This window comes from Stegodyphus dumicola, chromosome 2 (genome assembly GCF_044657685.1).
Source record: "Stegodyphus dumicola isolate Sdum_Otavi_A_Nest chromosome 2, ASM4465768v1".
NCBI classification, from domain to species: domain Eukaryota; kingdom Metazoa; phylum Arthropoda; class Arachnida; order Araneae; family Eresidae; genus Stegodyphus; species Stegodyphus dumicola.
In genome coordinates, this window is record NC_140769.1 from 59,613,773 (window position 1) to 59,633,550 (window position 19,778).

General features: G+C 30.6%; 1 protein-coding gene across 4 annotated transcripts in view; it reads left to right on the forward strand.

Moving 5' to 3' along the window:
• pod1 (coronin) overlaps positions 1 to 19,778 on the forward strand; it is a 155,444-nt gene that overhangs the window by 73,440 nt on the left and 62,226 nt on the right. For all 4 annotated transcript variants that reach the window (XM_085810696.1, XM_085810693.1, XM_085810694.1 and 1 more), the window contains exons 13-17: positions 63 to 158; positions 1,139 to 1,354; positions 1,798 to 1,987; positions 7,147 to 7,322; positions 11,604 to 11,715. In XM_085810696.1, the coding sequence (XP_085666822.1) occupies positions 63 to 158; positions 1,139 to 1,354; positions 1,798 to 1,987; positions 7,147 to 7,322; positions 11,604 to 11,715 (790 nt within the window). The remainder of the gene's footprint in view (positions 1 to 62; positions 159 to 1,138; positions 1,355 to 1,797; positions 1,988 to 7,146; positions 7,323 to 11,603; positions 11,716 to 19,778) is intronic.

Genomic DNA, 19,778 nt, shown 5'->3' on the forward strand with positions numbered 1-19,778 from the left:
CATTCTTTTATGTATATTATTTTAAGTGGTAATAGTTTTTTCATTTTGTTTACTGTTAACAGTCTTACAGAGATTTCCACGATGATTTGTTTCCTGACACTTTTGCTGCTGAACCCTCTTTAACGGCAGCACAATGGCAAGCTGGAGAAAAAGCCAAAGTAATAATTCCTTTTGCAAATGTTTAAAACTTAAGACATTTTGATGGACTTGAATGTTTTTCTATTTATAATTTAATTTTAATGTATTATTTTACATTTATAATTTGTTGATCGCCTTACCAGTGTCCAATGAATTCAGTTCAAGCAATCTATTTGTGGCAATATAGGAATGCCTGAACTGACTTCAGATAGGAAAACATTTGGTGTTTCTATTCCATGAAGTCTGAAATGACATTGTTTCACATTTTGAAAATCGGGCAGAATTAACTGTAAAGATCCCTATTGGGGTGAAATAGTAAAGAAAAGAAAAAAAAAATTCTCTTTTTGATACATTTTTCTAAAATATCCTCAAGCAAGGGATTAAATGGTTTCTTCACTGAAGATGTAATTTGTTGATTTCATGCAAAGCAAGGCAATTTTTGAAAATGACTCTGAATTCATACATTACTGATATAAAATTAAAGAGTGAAAAAAAAGTGCATACATTTGTTATGGTCTTATAAATTCTCTAATAAGGAAGTATTTTTTATTCTTATTCTGTATGCCAGTTGAAGATTCATAGATAAAAAGAAAAATATATTATTTTTCATTTTATTGAATTATTTCAGTATTTTCCATATGACAACTTAACAACAGCTAATCGTGTTTTAATCAGTAATGATAATCTGTAAAAAATTTAGAATATGAGAAGTAAAATAAATTCTAGTATATAAATGAAAATGTGCAGTAGTGCCAGCATTTGTTTTGAGATTTAATGTCTAAAAACTCAAGAAGTAATAAGCAAGACAGAATGAAAGCTCAAATATTTTTAATTTGTACTTAAATTTAATCAATTTCAGATTTATGTATTTAAATGCTTAAAATTTCAAACTGAAAGCATTTAGTTTCTCTCTAATGAAAGGTTAAAAAGTACTTCTAAGAAAGTTTCTTATTCATATGGTTTTTTTTTTTTTTTTTTTTTTTTTTTTTTTTTTTTTTAGGTTCTAAAAGTAAGTTTGATGCCTTCAAAAAACCAAGAAACTTTAGTGAAAATTAATCACCTTCTAGGGTCAGGTCCTAAAAAGGAAGTATTAAACTCTTCTATGAAGACTAATATCACTGATCATGAAGAAGAAAAGGTTTCTTGCAACAGTGAACTTCAAAATGAAAAATCTAAAGACCCGAGTGCAGTTTCAAAACCTGTACCTGCAAGAAAGGTATGTTGCTTTTTAAACAATAAAATAAAATCATATTTTTAAGTACGAGTTTCTGGTAAACGTAACTGAAAAACTGTATGTAATTAACATAATTATAAAAATAGCATGTAATACTTAAGAATTTTTTTATGTAGCACTTATTTTATATGTTCTAAATAAATTTATATATTTAAATTTATGTACAGGGAAAAAGTATGGAGTTTTCGAAAATTTTTAAAATCAAAATATTAATTCAGTTACATGTTTAATTTTTTTTTTACCATTTTATATGATTTTTTCGAAGGTTTTATACTGTAAATAACATACTAGCTATCAGAACTGAGTTAATAAAAATTTTTGTGCTAAAACCATAACCAAAGGAATAACATAAACAAAATAACCATAAACAAAAGGAATTTTTTAAAAAAATGTATTGGAATTTCATGATATTTCTTCTTTTTAAGCCCTCTCCTCCTGTGAAACCTAAACCTGTGAGTACAAATGTTAAATCTGATCTTAAAGCTCCTTCTCCTATTCTGACTCCTAAATCAGCTCAAAATGTGCATCCTTGTGATAAGGATGAAAAGGTTTCAAATGATTCTGAGAAATCACATGTACCTCTACCAGTTCGCAGACCTGCTCGTACATTTGGAAGTAAGTATGTCAAATGGTTTGATTTTGTGTTTTTCTTATTCTTGGACTTTACCTGGATTTGGAGTATCATACTAATAATAAATTAGCATAAATTTACTATTTCGGCAAGTTATTTTTATTTGTCAGATCCACGATTTATTATTTTTTTTATTTTAGTAAATATTGTAAACTGTATTAATTTTTCCCCATTTCTTTTGATATTAGATAATTTAAGAATAATATAAAAATATATCTTGAGTACTTGTTTACGTTACAGTTTTTGATATATTAATATACAGTACAAATTTCGAAATCCGGACTCGTCGGGACTTTGGCAATTCCGGATTTGGGATCTGGTGGCATGTAGAAATTATAAAATTTAAAATATGAAATCATGATTTATGAAATAATGAAATATTTATGATCTAAAGGGTATCAAAATTTACAAAAATAAAGGCTTAATATTTATTTGTTTACCTTATTAAACATTTCTTTCAATGTAAGTTGTTTAAGTTGCTTCATTTTTTGTGCTAATACAAATTTTAGTTACACATTGTTGAAGTCCTGTAACTGCTGTTTTGAGAATTCCGACTAACTTGTCAATCCGAATTTTGTTACTTCAGTTACTTCTCTGTCACTTTCTTCACTATCGGTAGTGGTATTTTCTGGATCTAGAACCATACTACAGATTTCGCCATTCATGGATTGATTGATGACTGAGAAGCACTCTCATTACAATGAAAAACTTCTTTTATATCATCTTCATTTATAACCGCTTCTCCACATTTCTTTACAAAATCCGTTAATTGCAAAATTTCACATTTGTTTTGCGATATCCTAAAACCATTATAATTAGCGGCTATCATCATCAAATTTCCTTCACTATACATATTTGGCTATGCATCATGAGCTTGGCGACTAACGACAGGTTGTTCCATTAAATTTTATCTTGCTTCTATCACGCACCGAGACAGTTAAGCCTGAATTGTATTAGTTTAGTTATTTATTATACTTATGTCTACTTCTTGCACATGTTTAAGGTTTATCTGAGTTCTGAATAAATAAATCTTAGTGAGGGCCGGCGCTAGATATCTTGCCACCTGATGCAGTCTCTGTGGGTTCTAAATTCTGTGACCATATGAGCCCTGGTGCTGATTCTGGGTTTATGTGAATAACAAATCATTTATTCTTAAATCAAATAGCCCTAAATGTAATCTTTGGGTCTATGAGTATCATCAACAAAATCTATTTTTAGCATATGAAAAAAAAAATTCTTCCTCATCAACATTTTTTAATAATCATCGGCAAGCGTAATGCTAACATAAAAAGTTACCATACTCCTTTAATATTCAATTACTAACATAAAAAAATTGTTTAGGCACCACTACATGAGTCAATACTCAATTTGTCATGTTTTGATAAACATGCGGTGATGAAAGGAAAGTATAATAAATAATGATTCGCCAGGTTACCATCAGACCAATGATGTATCTGTGTTGAATGTTTCGGTTTGAGATGTGTGCCAAGCAGATACGCAGCAACAGAGCCAAATTACTGATCATACAAATTTATGCTAAAATAATTGTTTTTTCAATAAGGAGGTATTTTATTTAGTGTTGAAGTGAAATTAAGAATCCAGGACTCTCCAGATGTTTTATTATGCACGGAGGGGGGGGAATAAAATGCACATGTGTAAGGCCTATGAGAAAAATATTGTTGGTGGTCTTGAGGTCCGAATTTTAGATCATTTTGGATATTGGACGTCTGGATTTCGGACTTTATACTGTATTAGATAAATTTCATTGATGGCATAGCTGATGATGTTAAGGATGCTACTTGTAATTTTTAATTTTAGTATTATGTAGTCACAGATTCTTTCTTAAATTATCTTTGTTTAGGTATAATTTCTAGAGTAATAAACATAATGAAGCATTACAAAATGCTATGATAGATGCACAATCTCAGCAGTTCCCAGTATGAGATGATATTTATATTTACATCATCATAGCTATATATAAAGAGCTGTAACCTATAACATGTTTGATGTTAATGGTATTTAGAATGGTGAATTACTTTATTTCTCAGCTGATGGGATTGGTATTACTTTCATTTTTGTTGGTCTATAAATGTTTTAACTTAATTATAATTGGATACTCTATTTTATGTTCATTTTCACCATATGTAAATGCATATATTATTTCTCTTGTAAAAGAATCATATGACAGAGATTAATTTTGAAAGGATACATTTTGTAAAATTTTATTATAAGCATTTTACTGTTTTTAGGATAGAGAGGAGAAATTTATCAAATTAATAATAATAATAAGGTGCTATTAAAAATTAAAGCTAAATTTAGATCTTACATATATATTTTGCTCAAAATTTTTAGTATGTAGACTTTTATATTTTTATTTAGTATTAGAGCAGAGAAGTAACTTTCACCTAGATTTTATTTAAAACTGTATTAGTTTGAGGGAGGTTCCTGTTCTTGTGTGGGGGATTGTGTTTGTGTTCTTGGAAGCAATTTGAAAGTAGATGTTCACATTTTAGAAGGTCAACAGCTGGCAATAAAGAGCTGCAATATGCAGTATGTTTGCTAAATGAAGATACACATTAAAATGAGTGTAGATTATGTTAACTGGCATTATATTTTGAATGGTGAAGTTACTTCAGTTCTTAACAGATGGAATTTGTTGTCATATGATACTAATTCAAAAATTTATGTTTATCATATGATATTAATTCCAAAATTTGTTTGTAACATATGAAAAGTAACATATGATAAACATAAATTTTGGAAGGACACATTTCAGAAACTTAATATAAGCATTTTACTGTTTGCAGGATAAGAAGGAAAAATTACCAAATTAAAAATGTAGATTTTAAGAGCTATCACTATTTAAATTCAAATTTGATATTACATATATATCTTGCACAAAATTTTAAGTAAACTTTTAATATTCTTATTTAGTATTTATCAGAAAAGCAACTTTAGTTTGTCATAGATTTTGACTTTTGATCAGTTTAAAAAATGATCAGAAACAGGTCCATATTCTTCAGGAGGGAAAAAAATCTTAGCGTTTTTGACAGTGATTTAGAAGTAGATGTTTTCTGCTAATGTTAATCTAAATTCTACGTTGGTGTGTTTTTCATCCATTTAATTTTTTAGTTTGATACAAAAGTTTAATGAAAATAGCTATGTTTAAATTTTATGTAGTTTATTAGTTATTGTAATGTTTTTCTTCATTGCACATCTTAGAAATTGTTTTACAGAGTACAGATTTGAATCGGTAAATTTAGAAAAAGTATATTTGCTGTCATTGTTTACAGAGAATTTTTGGTAAACTGTGTATAGTGAGTTGTATGCATCTACATTTTGGCACAGATTTAACATTTTACTAAGGTTTATAGTTTTACAGATTATTTGCTTTATTTTTAATGTAATATTTGGCTGAATATAACATTTTATACATGTGATGATATGCATATGAATATGATAGGCAAACAGATGGACACAAAATATTAATCTAATTTATAAGACGAGCTGTCTTAATTTTGTGTTTGTACAGGCGTAAAGATAATCATAAACGTAATTAGAGTAAGTTATCTACTTTCATAAAATCTTTAGGATAAGATATTTGTCTTATATATATAATATTCTTACATGGAACTACTTTCATAGATCTTTAGGATAAGATATTTGTTTTATATATAATATTCTTACATGGACATAATTTCATTATTATTGACTTTATTAATGACAGTAGTTAAGATCTGCCCCTTTTTATAATGTGTTACACTGTATTAGGTCATGCTGCCACAACATCTCACATCCATATATATAACCTTCTCAAGCTTGACAAACTGGCAGTTCTGACAGTGTTGTTAATTTAAATTTATTTCCCAAGTTGTAACAGCTCATTGTATATCAACATTACATACTAAAATTTTAATTTGTGAAGCTACATTTTTTTTTTATTTCTGTTTTTATTTTGTTTCTCAATAGTGCATCTGTTTGCTATGATATTTAACAAATAATTTTTATTAACTTTTATACCAGATTAATACAAATTTCTACTATCTTATATTATTTGGCTATAAAATATTATTTTACACATCAACTAGAAATAAGTTTGCTACATTTTAAAATATTTCAATTAGCATTAACTTATTGTGATACATGATTAATACATTAAATAAATATAAATTAGCTAATTTGAGATTTTAGAATGAAATCATAAACAAAAATCTGTCTATATAATAGAAAGTTTTCCATTCACTTTCCCATTCTTTAAAGAATTACAGCCTGTGTTAAGTATTAGCTTTTCTGATTGAGACTTGAATAATCTTTTTTTACTGTGATTTACATTAAAACATTTATATATGTTTCTAATTCCTATAATGAAAAAACTTCTTCTAAAACTTAACTTTCTATAAGCTTTAGAATTCTGTATTTACTTATCTTAAAACAATATGTTTATGTATAATTACAATGCATTTCCATCATTATAAGAATACTGTGTGTCTTTATTTGGATTATTTTTTTGTTTATTTTATGTTAATCCTAGGTCAACTTAAACTCCTTAACATGTCTTCTGACTAGCATTTCAGTTATTGAAATCTTGATAAGTTAAAATTTTCAATAAGTCCACTTAAAAATTAAAACATAGATTGAAATTAATATTACCAATTTTTTATTAATATAAGCTTTTTCTGATTCTTTCAGTTTCAGTTTATCAAGTTCTGACTGCATGTGTATTTTATTTTTTAAAATTTATATTTTTTTTAAGCTGCCTTACTTTATTCATGTAATAGAAAAATTGCATTTCAGATGTGAACATGCTTTATGTGCATCAAAGTTAACAGATTTGGGAAAATTTCATAGCATATTTATCGCAATGGATTATTTTGTCATTGTCCCTGTAATAAAATATAGTGTAGGAATAGATAATAATTTATCTCAGAGATGTTTTTGTATAGAAAATGTTTGCATCTGAAGTATCGTTTCATATGACATAATTTTAAATAATTTCAAAAGTCCATAATATATTTTGTTAATGTAAGTATGCTTTGCTGTGTATGAATAGTTTTAATTTCAGTCTTTAAGTGAAGATTAATTTCTCTTCTAAATCTCAGTTTGATTTTCTGTAAAATGTTGCATTATTTTTGTGTATTTTCAGTGCGTGTTTCCAAGTTTCGTCATTTGAATGGTACAGTCTTCAATAAGGAGTATCATATTACTGATTTAGCAACTCTTACAAGAACCATACCAGGTGAATGCAATGGTTTTGATGCCAATGAAAAACGAGTGGCTGTTCCAATAGGAGCTGCTGGTAATTTTTTGGCAATTTTAGAGGTAAGTGATATTATTTGAGAAAATTTAATATTTTGAAAGGATTTCTTCTGTTTTCTTCAATTTATATTATGTATGTAAATTGAATAAAATGAGGTCCAGCAGAAATTTATTTTTTAATAAAAACAATACACCTAAAATATAAGGTGACTTCAATTAATGTGACATTACTCACAAAGGCCTAATGCAGATTGTAATGAATTCCTGGTGAAAGCTGCATGAGAGAACTCTTTGAACTAACAGGCAACATATGGTGGTTCCTCATGTTATATAAAATAGTGGTATCAGTACAATTATGTTCTTGTATAGCAAGAATCACAGTGGTTCCCATAACATCCAGACATTATAGAACACAGACAGGCCCACAGGATATTAATTTCTCTAACAAAAAGAGACCAAGAGTTATTAGAATTAGGTGGACCAAGAATTAAGTGGTTATGATTCCACACCATATAGCCACATATGCTTATTGCAGTAGCTGTTTGTGTGCAATATGGAGCCTACCTTAATGTGACATTTTTGTATATATCTTCATTGCACCTTCCTGTGTAAAATGGGCTTTATCAGTACACGAAATTATTTTTATCCACCATGTCCATTTCCATGTCTTTTGTAGTGGTAAATTAAGGTGCATATACTAATAACTTAAAATAAGTGAAATAGGTGAAGAACAGAGTTGAAAAGCTCATGTTCAGCTGCAAACTGTAAGAATCTTAAGGAAATCCAACCAAAAGATTATTCTTTTGGAACTTTGATGGATTTTTAGAATCTTCTTTGGTGTGAAATTTCTGTAAGAATACCATTTGTAGAGAGCTTATCATAATTTTAACTTAGGACATTGTGTTTTCAAGGTTTCATTCAGATTCCTAGTCTCTACTGCAAACTAATCTGATATACATTCCATGTGTTGAAAACTATCAATGCACTCTTAACATTGACCTTTTTCAGTTCTTGGTCCAAAGTCAGCAGCTCATCTGCAGCCTTCTCTATGACATAATTTTCTTCTTCCTAATCTTTCCTTTTTTCTATGGTAATGCCCATCTTTTCAGATATGTATTTTTTAAATTGAAGTATTTTCTAAACAAAGTAATTTCTTTTGTCTTTAAAAAAAAGACTTTTAGATTTCTTAAAGTTTATATTTTTTTTTTATTTGTTGCTTTCCTACTACATTAGTATAAACACATGGCAGCTTGAGAACATGAGAGATGACTCATGCAGTGGTGTCTAAAACATTTTTGTTTTAAGTAACTTAATACAAAACAGTATGGTAATCTCTTTTGTTGACTTTAGGCTTGACCACAGTTGCAGACTTCAGTCAGCTGCGGTGCAGAGTGTTGTTAAATATGTTAATGAGGAGAAATTTAACAAAAATATCTTTCCATGTGTAAAAAATAGATTATTGTAAATGATATTCATGGACTCAAAGATTAAATTTAATGCTGTTTTAATTAAAATTAACTGATCTCTTGTCCAGAAAAGCCTTAAGTATATGTGAGAACTTATTAGTTCTGGTCTAAGATGAGTGAAAGCATATGGGAGAAATAGATGCAAGTATAATAAGTAACTTATATAATTCAGCATTACCTTCATCAGCATATGATAGAAGCAAAGCAAATATTCATGGAACAACAAGTTCTAGTTGCTAATCTCATGACAGGTTGTCAATAATGCTTAGCAGATGCTAACTAAGCTTTATGATGATAGCTGCAGATTTGAAAGTTTATAGGTAGTCACAAGTGAAATTGTCCAATTAATGGAATTTGTTGAGAAGTAATAAAGGAAAATGATGTAATAGAAGTTGTCCTTTGCAATCACAATGTTCCAATCATCAATCAACTAATGGATGGAAAAATCTGTAGTATGGTTCTAAATCCAGAAAATATCGCTACTGATAATGAAATGACAGAGAGGTTATTGTGAAGAAAAAAATTTTGATTAACAATTTAGTGGGAATTCTCAACATGGGAGGACTTGGGCAGTGGAACTTTGTAACTGAATAAGAAATTGTCTCTGTTTATAAAATTAAAAAGCAAGTATTAGCACAAAAAATAGAGCAACTTAAACAACTTCAGTGAAAGAAAAGTTTAAAAAGTAAATAAGTATTGAGCTTTTTTTTATGTAAATTTTGATTCCTTTGAGATCATAAATTGATTATTTCATAAAGAATTATTTCATATTTTTAATTTTATAATTTCTGCATGTCATCTTACTAGATTTCTAGGATTTAGCTTGTTATTCTTTCCTCATAGAAACCTAATCTATATAAAATGGAATCAGATTTTAATATGCAGTGAAGAAAAAAATAACATCAGGAATAGAAAAAGCAATCAGAAAATGACCTGCTACATAGCTTTGAACAGTAGAAGTGTGATGATGTAAAATCTTGAAATTTATGAACTCAGGAACACTGAGATTTCGATGATTCCAAATCTCAGACTTTGTACTGTGCCGTCTTTGTGCCATTACTGCAGTTAAAACACTGAGCCAAATGTCCTAGAGAAAGGTTAATGGGACATGAGAATCTCTTAAAATCAATTAAAAATTAACCTTATGTGAACCTAAGCCTGTAACTTAAATTTTTACTATAGATTTGTATGTTTACTTTTGACTACCACCCTAATCAGTATAATGGTTAGCAACACTAGCGGCTATGTCATCGAACCAGGGTTCTAATCTCAGATAAGGCTTGGATATTTTTAAGTGTATATTCTCTGTGCAGCATGGGGCCACTTAAAATGCTGGCAAATCTAAAGTCCTCTCAAGAATTTGGTTGTAGAGGAACAGGGATGACAGATCCTGTCATTTGATTCCTTTGATGTTCTCTTTTGAAATTAGACTACAGCTTCTCTTTCTCTTGCTGATATAAAGTGGCTCATTCCCTATTATGCATCATGGGCAAAGGCGTAGCTAGGGGTTTCAGCGCCCGGGGACAACTGAAGATTTTGCGCCCCTTTCTCTGTGCCAAGAACGAAAAAATTTCATTCTAAAATTTCGTAACATGAATTTGGCGAACCCCTGAATGCTGCGCCCGAGGACAGATGTCCCCCCTTGCCCCACCCTAGCTACGCCACTGATCCTGGGGAAAGTTCTCTGTCATGAGATAGCTAAATAACTGATGGGTTCATCCTCAATATTTAATGATAGCTTAGTGTCTGGCCATTAGGAGAGAAAAATACTTTCAAGGAAAATTTCATCCTAATAAAACTATTATTATACTTCTGTTGGTCATTGCTCATTTTCAAGTTTGTTTTTAACTATATTTAATAATTCATCTAGCTTTTTCACTTTCAAAAGTGGGATAGTTAGAAGAATTAAATAAAAGGAGAAGAGAAAAGGTCATGAAGTTGCAGACTTCAGTCAGCTGTGCTGCAAAGTGTTGTTAAATATGTTAATGAGGAGAAAAATGTTAAAAGCAATCTTAGAACTTGAATTTTGGAATTGGTTTAAGGTAGTACATATGAGATATACTGAATGAGTATGGATTTAAGTTCAAATTTTCATTTATTGACACTTCAGATGGGACAAAGACGATAATAATCCTGTCTCTGAGGCCATAAACTGTATGTTTTTAAGCAAAATTATAATATTCCAAGTGAATTAAAATACATTGGATAGATAACAGTGTTTCCATTTGTTAGCTAAGTAATTCTCATAATTTGTTATATTTAGTTATTTCATAAATAGATTTATAAGTAATGAATGTTCATGGGTTTTTTTATGTTGTAAATGAAAACTGTTCGTGTCATTGGAAGTGGTGTGTATAAAAGGTAATAATTAATTTTAAACAGAATGTTGTTTATTTAACTGTGCTAATTATGCTAAATCGTGTTATTGAATATTTGAAATTTATAAATGGAAATCAATTTTTAAATGTTTGTTCACCTTTTCCATGTAAGTGCATAACTTCATGATTACATTATTTGAAATTGTTCTCTGCATGTTAGTAGGCCATCCTATTTGTAGAGTTATTTTTACATAGTCTTTAAAGGTAAACCATCTAATGAGATTTTTTAGTATTTTTATTTTCAGTTAAAGCTGTTGCTAAACAGAGCTTGAAATTTGTGAATTATTTATGCTAAAGCTAGCATACAGCTCTTTCATATATTCCAACTTTGTTTTTGAAAGTAACCATTTTATTATATAGTTATCAGGTACAAATTAGAACATATCTTTTCCAGCTATTGAAGCCTGTGTTTGTAAACTTCTTTATTTATGCAAAACAGATATGTTAAATGTGGTGTAATGCAGGGTAATTTTATGTTGATTTATTGTTTTTATTTACAGCTGTGCAATACTGGGCGTGCACCACCAGCAGCAGATATGCCTGGTATTTTAACTGGAGCAAGTATCATGGATTTTGCTTGGGATCCTTTTGATTCAAATCGTCTTGTTGTTGGTAAAATTATTTTAGATTTTTTTTTTTTTTAAATACAGCTAGCTGTATATTCATTTAGTTCATGTGTGATATATAATACATCTTCATCTGTTAGATACACCCTTAATTTCTTTACCATAAATAAGGAGAAAAGAATTAAACATTTTTAAAAAACAAAGAATTTTTAAAAAGTTCATAATTATATCTAACAAATATTTTTACTGAAGAAGATATTTATTTACTTATAACAAGACTTTTTCAAGAGGTATGTCATTCCCTTTTATATCAACATCATAGTCTGATTCTTCTGAGCTTTGAATACCCAAATGTGTATTACACTTCCTCTGGTTATCCTGAGCCATCAAGTGCTTAGAATGTCTTCCAAATTATGCAGTATTTTTTAATGAATGCTGCACTATTTAGGAATTAGTTTCCAAACTGTTGAATTCATTTTGGCATTGTAGCTACATTTTTGGTTTTTGAAAGTGTTATCAGAAAATTGTCAGTCCATAACTAGAATTCATATTCCATTATCATATAATTATTAAGTAATTTTTTATGAGTAAAATTCTTTTGGATGGTCTTGCTATCAGAAATTGTAACCATGTCATGTTTTTGTACAATGCTTTTTATAACCTATTTGGATAAGTTTTCTTGAAATTTATCTAGTACTAGCAAACTAAATAAGACTTCCCTGACTTCTGTTATATAAACATTTAATCAGTTTTCTCTTGCACCACCCATGGTACCATCTAATTGACTTTATGGACATGACAACAAAGAAAAAAATATCAGTCTTTTATAGTGCAACTGCTGCCTTCTATATCGAAATTCTAGGAACATTGAAATTTTAGGGCCATTTTATGCAAAAAAAAGTGCTTGGAGAAAATAGATTTAAATAAAAAAATTTCAAGTTAATTAAATATCCTGTGTTTAGGCATGTGTAATATGGAACAGTAGTGTAGTTAGCATTAGAAACATTTCTAAAATATGGTAATAATAATAAACTCAGTGCCCACTGAATTATGAAATTAGCAACCATGTTTATTTATATAAGGACAGAATATTAAAGTCAATTCAAAAGTAAATTTTTATTTCATCGCCACATATAGTTTAAATAATTTTTGGTACTATTCTGTTATCAGGACCCGGATCTAGAAATATATGTATGCATAAAATATATGCATGTGTTCATGTATGCATGTATATATGTGAGCACGAATGCATGTGTGTGTATGTATGTGCACATGCATGTATATGTAGTATGTATATGCACATACATACACACACATATATTCAAACATTTCTGAATATGGTTCTAATAACTGAACAGTATCTAATTTTTTATTAATTAATTGAAGAAGCAGAAGTCATAAACTTTAAGGAATGTTCTTAAAGCAGTTTTCAACTGATATAAAATTCTAAAGCAAGTAAGTTGTTTTTCTTTTTATACGAGATATTTCTTTTTTCTCATATGATTCTTTAGAAAAACGGTTCTCAACCTTTTGACTAATGCGTACCATCTAAACAAAAAATTGAAAAACTTTAGCACCACTACATTTTTCTATGATTTCTTTTCAATTTCTCAATAGAAATATTACAAAAAAATACATTTTGCCATTTGCACAACCTATTGGCTTTTTGTATTAAATATTGACACAAAAATATTAGATTAAAAATTGGTTACCATTTTAATTATCAAAATTTAGTTATAATACTTCAATAAATATAGTAATTCTAAGATTTAGTGTCAAATTTGGCCCAGGTTAGAAAAGATCAATTTCTTTATATCTGGTCTTATTTCACTTAGTTAACCATAAATTAGGATCCACTTTTAATTTTATTCTCTCTCTATTTTTTTTTTTTTTTTTTTTTTTTCAATTATGACATGGAAGAAAATCCTTGTTTGCACAAATAGGTTGGGTAAAAAGGCAATAAAAATGTAATAGCTTTATTTGAAATACCTTTAAATTCTTTTTTTTATGGATCAGCCAAATGTTAATAAGTGTATTATTTTTGAAATCTTCAGTTAGAAAATTTCTATGAAGTGTTCTTTTTCTTCACGAGATTTTTTAATTTAATAGCTAAAAATACTTTGTTTCTTTGCGTACCACCAGTGGTACATGTACTGCTTGTTGAGAATAGCTGGTTTAGAATATCAGTATTTCTGTTGTATTTTCTTAACATTAACTATGTGTAATTGAACTGGCAACAGTAGGGTTAACTGCTAGTGTTTTCTTTATTTCTTTTTTAAATGCTGCTATACTTTGTATTATGGTACGTAATGCATTACGTTTCAAACAATGGCTAGCTCAGAAGAGATTCATAAGTCATCTACCCAATGAATTAACAGCTATCTTATTATAAGTGGAGCACTTCAAATCTTTTAAACTTAAGGAAAAAAATTATTTACACATTTGTAGAAGTTAAATGAATAAGAAATATCTATCTAGCTACATCATTCAAACATTGTCCCTAAGCTATCTAAACCGCAACTTCTCGTTTTCCTCTGGCGTCCCATGAACTCATGGGACGCCAGAGGAAAACATCTCTAACTGGCCTTCAATTCGTTGGCGTAGTGATGCCATTCCCAACACAGTGTGCAAGTTGTGTTTAGTATATTCTGACTGTTTTAAACATTTAAGAATAATTCATAATCATATTCTTTTAAAATTTTGGTAGTGTTTTATTACACTGCTGGCCATTAAAATTGCAACACCAGGAAGGAATGATCTGATGAACATCAAATTCACATGAAAGGAAGAAGAAGTTGGGATATGTAGATGATTAGTATTTCAGTGCATTTAGATGATGCAGGAGGAAGAAACGACATCTGAAGCACTGCATAAAAGAAAAGTTGTGTAGTGGATTTCTCATTCGGAAAGTGCTTTGTAAGGTTGGAATTTGCTCAGAATATCATGTTGTGCCTCGAATAAGAAGAAATGCTTACCAGCAAGTTTCAAAATTCGATAGAAACAGAATCATTGCCTATTGAAAGGTAGATTATCGTTCCGTGATATTGCCGGTCGTGCTGGTCGACATTCAACAACTGTCATGCGAATATGGATTGCGGTCATACTGAGTAGCAGGCATGATATCATTGTCTTCCCATGACTAATGCCAGAGAGGACAGATATATTGTGAGGTCAGCCCTGCAAAACTGTATGACCACTGTATCATTAGTCAACAACACTGTATCATTAGTCAAAACTGTATCATTAGTCAGGAAATGGGTATGTTTGCAGCATGCCCAGTATAAGCTCATAAAATGCGTCAACATTTGCAGCAGCTTGGACTATCAGCTGGCTGAGCATTACTTCGGCTTCCCTTGACACTGCAGCATAGAGAGAGACGGCGATACTGGTGCACCCAAATGACAAAGCTAGGTATAGGAGTGGCGCAATGTCACCTTTTTAACCCTCTGAGCGTTACGTGTTTAGCCCTGAAATTTCAAAGTTCCTCAAAATGTCATGAATAAGTGGCATTTTCTTGATTTTAATTAAAAAATGGCTATCTCATTTTGTACCTTGATTCCTTTTCTTCCAATATACATCCAAACCGAAATCAGATACATTTAAAAGCTAGCAAAAATTTTCATGTATAAGGAATATAGAAGATAGCCTTCTGTACGGAATTTTCTGGCCATAGCGCTGAAAGGCTTAAATGAGTCCTGACTCTGCATGCAGTTTTCTGATGGCCATATATGTGTCTGGAGTGTCCAAGGAGACCGCACGTCACCTGCTTGCACCTGCTGCACTTGATGTGATAGTTTATGCAGCCATTCAGTACACGACACGGACATCTCTAGTTTCTATCAACAGTAATTTGAGTGCAGATGGGTACATTTCTGACATCTGATATCCAGTGGTTGTGCCCTATCTTTGAGTCCACCAAATGCCATGTTTCAACAAGATAATGCAAGACCACATGTTGCACGTTGGGTTCTGACTTTCGTCGATACACAGACAGACAGGAAGAAGTACAGGGGGCACCAAAACATCGCCATGAGCAAAACTAGTATTGCCCCACTGCACTTATCATCGTCGATACTCAGGGTAGTCAATTGCTGCCCTGGCCTGCACGGTCTCCAGATCTGTCACCCATTGAAAACATCTGGTCATGGGTTGCTGATAGTTTGGCCCACCACCCCTCTCCAGCTAATATGGTTGATGAAGTGTGGACTTGAGGCAGCATGGAATGAGCTGCCCATTTCTGTCATCCAAGCCCAGTTTGACTCCATGCCTAATGAAGTAAGCGGCGTTTTTACTTGCGAGGGTGGAAGCTGTTTCTATTAATTTTGCACCCCTGTAAACCTCCGAAATGCTTACAAATTTGATTATTTTGACTTTGTGCCGTACTGTTTACATGCAATAAATATTTTTTTTGTATTTGCTTTTCTTCATGTTGTTACAATTTTAATGGTCATCAGTGTAAAATATTGCGGAGAAAAAGGGCATTTAAATGTTGTTATGCCCAAGTATATCATGAAGGTATTGAAACTGAATACATGCAGTCAGATCAAGCTCCTATTGTCTATAATAGTAAATTATTCTTAATTTCTTTAAAATGAGGAAGTTAATTTTTTTTTAAAAAGTGTGTTCATTGAAAAGACCCAGTTCAAATAAAAAGGGTACATTTCTGTCATCTGATGTCCAGTAGTTGTGCCCTATCTTCGAGGTCATCAAATGCCATGTTCCAACAAGATAATGCAAGACCACTAACAAAAAGTACTAAATAAAAGACAAACAATGTAATAAAAAGTATATATAATTTGCAATACATATAAGTAAAGCTAAGTATTTAAAAAATAATCCATCTTATTACATATATATATGTATATGTGTGTAAATTTTATATATACATATATATATATAATAAGATGGGTTATTTAAATTGGGTTTTAGCAAAAGTTTCCTGCCACCACAAATATCATCTGCGCAGACAGTTCGTGTTGGTGTGTTTAATCATATTTTGTGAAATGATTTTTGACGTTTGAAAGAAAGAGACTTTCTTTAGAACACTCACTGTGTTGTGAAATTTGTAAAAAAATATCATTATTAAGTACAAGGTGTCTGAAATGGAACTCTTGTGCTACCAGATTAGAATCATCATTTAATTCCAATTCTGTTGCAAAATGTCAGCTACAGAATGTCACTAAATCATGTGTATAGCTTTAGGTACTAATGTTGTCTCATATGACACTGTGAAGGTTTGGTATTGAAAGTTTGAAAACAAGGACTGTGACATTTAAGAAGCAGAATGCTCTAGCCGGTCTAATGATGTTAATGAGACGGCCCACCTGTGAACTTGTGGAAGAGGATCAGTATGCAACCGCTCGAGAGCTTGCTAAAGAATTTGACATGTGTGCCATGCACATTAGTCATGGTATGCATTTTATAAATTTGACATGCAAGTTCAATCACTGGGTGTCATATGAGCTGACTCAGATAAGGGCAGACGAGTTCGGGCCCTATACTAATCTGCTCGAATGTCAACACAAGAACAAAATTATGGATCAGATCATCACTTGTGATGAAAAGTGGATTTACTTCAACAACGCAGGTTTATAAAGGGGTTGGTCTGTACCTGGTAAGCCTGCCAGCAGCATCACAAAGCACAGTTTGACTAACAAAAAGATCATGCTTTGTATTTGGTGGGATTGCCATGGTTTAGCCATGAAGATTATCTGGAAAAAGGTAAAACCCTTGACAGTAAGCATATACAGGGAGATGCTAGTCTGTGCTGACACTGCTATCAAGGAAAATCGTCGAACTGAATTCCAATGCAATAAGGTAATGTTCCGTCAAGATAATGCAAGACCACATGTGTCTGCATTCACCTGCTGGACTCTGTATGGGATCTTTTGCCACATCCTCCATATAGCCCCAACATCACTCATTCAGACTTTTACCTTTTTTTCACACCTGCAGCTATATCTTGCTGGTGCTATCTTCCATTTTGCACAGGACATCTGAAATGAGGTAGATCTGTTTTTGGACTCGCAGCCACCAAGTTTCTGGGCCGAAGGCTTTGAAAAACTACCAGAATGTTGGGAGAAAATCATAAATTTGGATGGTAATTACTTTTCACATTTAAGGTACAGCTTTCGTGTTTTTTCCCCCCAACTTTATTAAGAACATTTTTTGGTAGAAAACTTTCGTTACAGTTTATGATCTTTTCAGCTGCTAAGGTGTTATTTGAAATATCAGATTGCAATTTTTGGTTACTTGTGTAAAATCAAATAAATAAATTAAGCACATTATTTATGTATTATTATTCATGTTGTTGATAATAATACAATTATAGTTTATTTAAAATTAGGTAAAAAAGCAACTTTAGGTTGATATGGGTCTTGAACATTGATTTTGAGGGTGATCAGACATAGTTCTCTCTTCTTTAGGAGCAACAACCAGTTCAGGAGAGACACATTTCTGATCACTTTGAAAACTGATAAAGATTCAAAATCAATACTGATTCACGCATCAGTCTAAGGCAGTGATTCCCAACCTTTTTTGTACTATGCCCCACCTAATCCTCTCTAAAATTCGTATGCTCCCCTTAGCATATACATAATTTTTAATATTTAAAAATTTAAATGTTCACAAAAAAAAAATAAAAAAAAAATAAATAAATAAATAAAAACATGAATGATAGCTTTTAAGAAGAAATCACTAGAAAATGTTGTGAGTAAACACAATAAGTAAACTTTCAAAGCATATAATAGAGAACTGAAATTCAAGTACAAAATATTTTTAATGATAGTGTTTCTAAAATAATTTTAGTAATTATTTATTATTTAAATTTAGTGAGATGCTTGCGCTTGATGCAAAGAGATTTTATATCATACTCCAATTTAGTTAACTTCAGTTTTAAGTCTCCTCGTTTTATTATATCCAGCCGATTTCTTTAACAGCAAATTATTTATGGCACTAAATCCGCATTCAGCTAAATATGAAGAAGAAAATGGTAAGAATAGTTCTGTTGCACATTTTGTTGAATTTGGATATTTGATTTTGGTTTCCTCACAAAGCCATACCATCGCTCCTTTTGTATTAAGTAAAGCTTTTATTGACTCATCATTTTGAATTTCTGCAGATGTTCTTGATACTGCATATTTGAAATATGAGCCAAATCCACTAACATTGACTGCATCATCCAAGTTGAGAAATCAATTTGTTTCAAATAAAAAAAATCTTCCTTTTAAATCAGCCGATAAAATTTTCAGATGATTGATAATAAGGTGCATAGCAATATCAGTCATTTCATACTTTTCTATTCAATGAAACTTTTCAAAATTTTTGTTGTAAATATATGCCTGACGTAATTCAATAAAGGTAATGAAATCAAATATCTCTGCTTTTGCATTGACAAGAATTTTACTTGCTCCTTGAAGTTGTTTATTTAATATATTTAGTTTTTCAAAGATATCGACTAAATAACTCGCAAAAGTTCATCAACAGTTAACAGATTTTTCATTTCAGGTTTGTCACTTACAAATTAACTAAGAGTATCAAACATTTCCATAAATCTTTTCAAGCAGTTCAGTTTCAACAGCCATCTTACTTCAATGTGAAGTCTCATATAGTCTTCATTTTGTTTTTCACAAAATGACTTGAGACATTCACATTTGGCACTATCTTTAACAGCATTGATACACTTTATAACTGAATTTAGTACTTCGTTTAGAACAGGCGAAATGTTTTTAGCTACCAGGTTTTCTCTATGAATAACACAATGCACAAGAAGCATTTCTGGATTCTCATCTTTCATCAATTTTAAGCAACTCTTTTTTTTTCCCCCATCACATTAGGAGCACCTTCTGCAGCACAAGATGTTATATTTTTCATTGTTATATTTTTAACATCTAACTAATTTTTTAGGTTACTATAAATATCTTTGGAGGTAATGGTGCTTTTTAATGATTTGCAGAATAATTATTCTTCAGGAAAATCATCTTTATCAATATATCTTATGTAAGTACAGCCTCATTGTCTCTCAAAGTTGATTTATCCATTTGCACCAAAATTTTCTTGTTTTCAGTTTTTCAACAAGTTGTATTTCAATATCCTCACTCATTTCATCTA